Consider the following 7,131-nt stretch of genomic DNA (forward strand, 5'->3'; position numbering starts at 1 on the left):
AGCTGTGAGATGGGCACGCATGGAGTCACAGATTAACAGCGATGGTGATGCGTGGAAAAAAAACACGTGGTGTCCTTACATTCACCTCCCTCAGCCACTGTTTCATCATCTCCTCAATGAGGAGATGAGGAGTTTTGCATAAAGCACATACCTGTTCATTTATACACAATCCACGCCCACACTTCCCCCTTTAACGTTCTCATGGTGGTCGCAAACGTCCGCAGTAACAACACACACAGGGCGCGCCGCACTATAGGGCGCGCCGCACATTTTGAGGGGAAAAAAAGACGTTTATATGCGCCTTATAGTCGTGAAAATACGGTATAAAGAAATTATAAACTAGAATTGTAGAAATTTTTTTCTTTAATAGGGCAGTGCAATTACCAGTATAAAGTTTAACGCATCTGTCCGTAACATTTTTTTTCCCTACATTACTTTTACTTTTATACTTTAAGAAGTTTTAAAAATTGTACTTTTGCACTTTTACTTGAGTAAAAAGTTTAAGTTGATACTTACTTCTACCAAAGTGTTGTTATACAGTAGGATCTATACGTCTACTTAAGTAATATACATAATACTTTTGACACCTGTTTTTTTTTTTGCAGCCTATTATCATTTGAACCTTGTAACAGGCCTTATTTACAAGAGAACAGATTGTCTCTAAAGCTGGACTTTGAACTCAAATATCTGCTGGATTACTTTGAACAGGCATTCTGTGAGAGGTTTAGGAGACTGTTACAGCTATTGATATTAGGTAAGCAAATTAAGAAATCTTAAGAAATCGTTGCAAACTGAATGTATAATCTTTATTGTCCTCATCTTAAAATGAAATTTAGCTTCAAAGTTTATTTGCATTAATGAAATACATCTGTTTCCTTTTTTGACATTGTAGGAGCCATGACTCTGAATCATTTCTGTGGTATAATTACATTCTCTCTAAACCTGGTCCTTTTTGCATCACATTGCAATGGAGGAAACATACTGGTGTTCCCTGTGGATGGAAGCCACTGGATTAATATGAAGATAGTGCTAGAAGAACTTCATACCAGAGGACACAACATCACTGTGATCAGATCTTCTAACAGTTGGTACATTCCTGAAAAATCCCCCATATACACATCCATCACACTTGAAATGGACCAAGGTTTAGAGAACTTTTTTGACATTTATCTTCAGGAACACATGAGGGTATGTATTTATGAATACAGCGGAAGTATGTCTGTGCATTTACAGATATGTATAGTTTTTGTGACATAAAAAACACAACTTGATCAATAATTTTTAAGATTTTTTTTCCAGCTTTAATGTAAAATCTGTCTTGCGTAATTCAAATGATGGAGGGGGACTAAAAATCATTTTGGCATACGTGTTTATATGTTATTTTTAACTGCCTTTTGTTCTAATTTTATTTAGTTTTTGTTGGTAAATGTATGCCATTATTTTTCATCCATCCTTGCAGAAATTAATCAAATTTGTCACATTACAAGGACATCTCTTGTCAACAGCTCTCTTTGAGTGACCTCATCTGTCAGTTAGATTTAAACCCTGATTTAATCCTTTTAAAAATGTGTTGTTCTTAATGTAAATATATATTATTTTGCTATATTTAATATATGCTTGGATTCTCTATTTTTTTGTGAGCTGGATGCTGTTAATGTTTTGGTAGATGTCTCTTTTAGAATTGTTGTTTAGAAGTTCAACTTTAATCCATCTATAAAATATAAAATAGTGTTTTTGGAGCCCTTTTACCCAGACTTTCTTTATGTTCTTTCTTTAGGTTTTATATCCTTTTAACCTCTCTATAATCTATTTGTTAAGCACAGGGATGCAGAAATTTCAACAGATTAGGAGAAGTTTCTGTTACAGTTAAACAACTCTCTGTAATTAAAGGAAGATAATTACCTAAATAGATCGAATATTACAATTAAGATAAAAAAGATGGTTCCTCATCAGTGTATGTATAAGGCTTTAGACACCTATGCAAGCAGGATATTGCGGCTTTCATTTTTCACTTGTTTCCTTTTGTTTCCATATTGAATTGCAGAGGATATATTCCATATTAAAGAGTATAAGATTTCTAATGATGATATTTATTTTTATTGTCTCAGTTTTTTAATCAGACAGAGTCCTTGCATATTAATAGTCATATGTAGACCTTTTGCATTTCACTAAGTCATGCTTTTACAATTTAATTCAATTTTTTTATGTTTCATTTTAGGCACAGCGAGAGGGAGCTTCGTTGATGACATTCTTGAAGCTCACCAAGGATTTTCTCTCTATGATTACCAAAGCCCATTTACTGTGGTGTGATGCAACAACTCAAATTTTTCAAAATCAGACTTTGGTTAAAAAGTTAAAAGATTCCCAATATGATTTGGTTCTTGCTGATCCAGCCATGGGTCCAGGGGCTTTGATAGCCAAACATCTTAAACTACCTCTGGTCCTGAATGTCCGCTGGATAACTAGTGGAGAGGGTCACTTTGTGCTGGCACCTTCACCGCTCTCTTACATCCCAGTGCCTGGATCTGGCTTAACAGACAAAATGGATTTCATCCAGAGGGTGAAAAACATGTTTTTTTACAGCATTGTATTTTTCCAGGAGAAATTCCTTATAGGACCTATATATGCTGATCTGTGCAATAGACATATCGAGGGAGGATGTGACATTGTGTCTTTGCTTCAAGATGCTGACATTTGGCTATTCAGGTCTGATTTTGTGTTTGAATTCCCCCGGCCAACAATGCCAAATGTTGTCTACATTGGTGGGTTCCAGTGTAAGCCTGCTAAGCCGCTTCCAGCAGACCTGGAGGAGTTTGTTCAAAGTGCTGGAGAGCATGGATTCATCATCATGACTCTGGGAACTTTGGTCAATGCTTTACCCAAAGAGGTTACAGATGAAATTGCCAGTATTTTTGCCAAGATGCCCCAAAAGGTAACTTATACATTTTTTTTCTTCATAGTTGATTTACAATCAGGTGATCAAAAATGTCTATGTAAAACAGTGAATAAATGCTGTATAATAGCATTGCTTTGGAGACTGGCTACAGTAAACTGGCACTATATCCAAGAATTCAACATCTTTCAGTCTTAAGCCTATTCTTCCAGTAATTCACCATGATAATTAGCCTGATAAACCAGACTAAATGTGAGATTAAATGTGTAATTTAGTGGAACAGATAAATGAGACATCGGAAGATTGTTGATGAGAACAACCCGTTGTTTTACAAACCGCTGTCTCTGCCTATTGGCTAACGCTCTGACCAATGAGCGCAACTGACTATGACGTAAGAAGCGCTACAGAAAGCTGGTGGGGGAGTGTAAACAAACAGCCTGTCGGTAAAACGGCGCATATGTCCTCCTTAAAAATTAATGGGCGTAGAGCCTCTTCCTGCTCACGTTTTTACGAAAACCCCAAGTCTAATCCTTCCAAAAATGACTGATTCAAAAGCTGAGTAAAAAAATTGCCATCAGAGTCAGCAGTCTTTTACACAAGAGAGAGGGCCGCTGCAGACGGGCTGCGGTTAGCCCTGGCTGCTGTTAGCCTCGAAGCTTTACTGGTTGCCGCGGTCCTCCCAACTTCAGCAACTATTTTTTAATTATGCATTAAATTGGTAAATGGACCATATAGTGACACTTTAAAGTATAGTATTCTCGCCTCAAATGGTTTTAAAACATACTTTTATTGAACAACAGCAATAGAAAAGAGAACGTTGAACTTTCAATGAAACACTCCATTGAAAGCTACTGCTGCCGCAGCGCACGCTACTGTTCAATAGTCGTTGCCATCTTCCTTGTTGTGCTTTCTCCAGCGTCCCGCAGCTTTGTTGTCACGCTCTCAAAACCCCACCCGCCTTGTATCCAAAAATTCAAAACACATCTCTGCGTTGTGATTGGCCCACCAGTTCTAGGGCCTGGGGCATAGATCGAGGCTAGACCACTTGCACGCAAAAATAATTTTGGCCGCTGGCGGGTGGGGATAGTTCACTAGGCTACATGATGATAATAAAAAGACACTTTTCTGAAAAAATTTCACACAAGAATTTTGCACCATTCAGATATTCATTACTATTTTGCTGGTTTTGAGCAATAAAAATGTGCACAGGCTTTTCTCAGCATGTTCACCTTAACAGTTGTGTTACCAACTGTTAAGAACAACAGTTGGTAACACAACTTTAAAACTCCACTTAATGGAGCCATGAAGGTTAGAACAGAAACTAAGCTGCTATAGGATTAAGCATTTTCTTTGTAATCTTGTTTGTGCAGAAGCTTTACATCCTCTGTGCTTTCTCTAATCAGGTGATTTGGAGACACAAAGGGACACGTCCCTCTACTCTAGGCAATAATACCATGATAGTAGACTGGATGCCACAAAAGGATCTCCTTGGCCACCCAAACATCAAGGTCTTCGTAGCGCATGGAGGAACAAATGGAGTCCAGGAAGCCATTTATTACGGAGTTCCAGTACTTGGCATTCCCTTGTTCTTTGACCAGTATGATAACCTTTTACGTTTGCAGAAAAGAGAAGCAGCAAAGGTTATTCTACTAGATAATGTTAATGGTCCTAATTTTGAAAAAGCAATCAGAGAACTGCTCTACAATGACAGCTACAGGCAGAATATGCAAAGACTGTCAAGTTTACACAGAGATCAGCCAATGCCACCCATGGATCAAGCTACTTTCTGGATAGAGTATGTGATACGCCACAAAGGGGCAACTCACCTGCGTACACAGGCTTACAAGCTACCCTGGTACTCATATCATTGTTTGGATGTACTGGTCGTTTTGATTGCTGTTATAATGGGGCTTCTATTCCTTGTTTTTGCTGTTTTTAGATTTTTATTCTGCAGAGGAGGGAGAAACAGAAAACTGAAGCAATATTGACAGAATGATAGCTTAATTGGATTAATGTCGTATTAGGAATTGCTTTCAACTTCAGGTAACTTCTACAGTCCCCACTAGAAGAAAGCATTCATCTTCGAAGCTTTTCAAATTTTCACACACCAATTTGAAAAGGAGAGCAAACTTGAAAAAATTTGCATTTAATTCCTGCAGATCAATTATAGGTTTAAGTGCTTTGCAGGATGTAAATGCTTTTAAGTATTATGGTACTTATAGTATTGTTTGGATGCACTTATCTTATTTGTGACAGCAGTAAGTCTCCGTTGCTTTACTACTTTTGTCTTTACAAATTTATCCTACACAAGAGAAAGTGAAAAAAAAACAAAGCAACAGAGCAAGTTTTAGTCAATGTTGTTAAGAAATATAGCAAGTTTTTAAAATTAATTTAGTAAAAGCAAAACAAAACTTTTTTCACCATATTCCTTTTTGGGAGAAAACATGAAGAATGTTTTCAAATTCATAATTTTGCAAATCCTTTTCACTGCTTTTCCTGTCCAGTGCTATGGTCAAAGGTTCAAGTGAAGTCTTAAGGTACATTCAAACTCAACACGATTTCAGCGATAAAGTCGGCACATTCAGGTGCTGTCGCTCGCCTAACATATTGCCATCAATCCACATGAAGGGTAACAGCATTAGGTGTGTCTCCACTCCTGTCATTTTACCACGTCATCAATAAGAAGTTGTAAAACTAATTATTCATTTTTAAATAGATAAATAATACATTTAATCATTTGATTGTACATCAAATGATACATTTACTGATATCATTTTACATTTATTTTTTTCATTGTACATTTTTTTGATATCATAATTTACATACTTTTATTTGATGACATCTTTATTATTTTGTTTTGTTCCCTTTAACCCTCCATACAGGAATAACCTGTTTACATATAGTATCTAATTTGAGCGTTGTAAGAGGAAGCACACAAACCTTATCAGGTTTTGTCTTAATCTCACTCACTCAGTCTGTTCTCTGCTTTGGCTCTGTTCCTGTCCCTGTCTTGCCTCAGATTGCTTTTTTTTTAATCCTTCCTGTCATTGTTGTCTAATGAAATCACATTACTGTGTGGAAAAAATAACACTTGAGAGGTTTAAAAACAAGCAAGCAAGCAACTGCCTTCAAAGACGATATCCAACAACTACTGTGCAAATGATAAGGGGAAATGATTTAATGGGGGATTGATTTAAAAGCTGTAGAAATGTAAAATATCATATAAGTGATGTTAAAACTGTAAAAAGTGGAAATGATCATTAAACAACAAGATTATTATAGTATAGCACCTGTTGAAAGTATGTGCTTTATAACATTTTTGAAATCTGTAACATTACGTTACAATTTTGAGTCTATTTTTATGCATGTGGATTTAAAAAACTGCTTTTTGCATTAATGCAGTAATTTGCAGTAATTTGTTTTTTAATGGAATAACAACAAATATAAAACGGATAAAAATGTTTTTGCAAGGAACTGTGAAATCAGCCAATATTGATAACAATGCATTGATATGTCACTGTTTTAAGTCAAATAAAATTTTCATTTAAATAAGAGTAGGGATCATCTGATGTATTTTAATTTCCTAAACTTTATCATTTGTTGGTTATAAATGATTTAATAGTGGAATTTGTTGTATGTATTTTAATCTGCTTAAGGTTAGATTTAAACCTTTTGGAAGCATTCTTTGTTTATACATAAAACCTTTAGGTTTGTCAGAGGTTTTGTTGAGATATTATTTTATTAATGCATTCATCTCCACAAATGATCAATATGCATTTTAAGTATTTTTTTCCACACTCATGGTGCATTGAAACAATAAATGCAATAAAGTGTTATGACTATCTAATTTCATTGCTTGTCCTTCACTTTAGATGTTATAAGACTTAGTCTTGCCTTTAACCTTATTACATAAAATTCATAAGTTTAATCATTTCCAAAAACTGTGATCAAAAAATGACTTTTATATTTATAAATATAAAAGATCCATTCAAGATGACATGCTAATGAGGCGCTTTATATAATTGCCTTCAGACTTGATGCTCCCAAAGGGCATCTTCAAGGCATGACATCATTCTCTCCACAGACACAGATCATGTTCTCTCTTCTCTCTCTCTCTGCACAAATAGTTGCCAGAGGCACATGTGGTTCCACTTATCTGCACTATAAAGCCTTCTCTATAGATTTTGTTTAGGCAGATGTTGCTGTCTGTTCAGTGTTGGAGAACATCGACATACTTG

General features: G+C 35.8%; 1 protein-coding gene across 3 annotated transcripts in view; it reads left to right on the plus strand.

Annotated features, from left to right (window-relative positions):
• The window catches only part of LOC107088265 (UDP-glucuronosyltransferase 2C1-like), a 12,574-nt gene extending 5,980 nt beyond the window's left edge, over positions 1-6,594 (plus strand). The window contains exons 2-6 of one of the 3 annotated variants that reach the window (XR_001481372.1): positions 606-754; positions 893-1,188; positions 2,219-2,932; positions 4,297-5,022; positions 5,091-6,594. Coding sequence is in view for 2 of the 3 variants with exons in the window: in XM_015380313.1 (XP_015235799.1) it covers positions 898-1,188; positions 2,219-2,932; positions 4,297-4,881 (1,590 nt within the window). In the remaining variant the exon portion in view is untranslated. Of the gene's footprint in view, positions 1-605; positions 755-892; positions 1,189-2,218; positions 2,933-4,296 lie in introns of all 3 variants that reach the window. The other 2 variants (XM_015380313.1, XM_015380314.1) reach the window with 2 other exon arrangements.
• The last annotated feature ends 537 nt before the right edge of the window (positions 6,595-7,131 follow it).

The sequence above is a fragment of the Cyprinodon variegatus genome, unplaced genomic scaffold, assembly GCF_000732505.1.
Source record: "Cyprinodon variegatus isolate N-32 unplaced genomic scaffold, C_variegatus-1.0 Scaffold211, whole genome shotgun sequence".
Taxonomy (NCBI): Eukaryota; Metazoa; Chordata; class Actinopteri; order Cyprinodontiformes; family Cyprinodontidae; genus Cyprinodon; species Cyprinodon variegatus.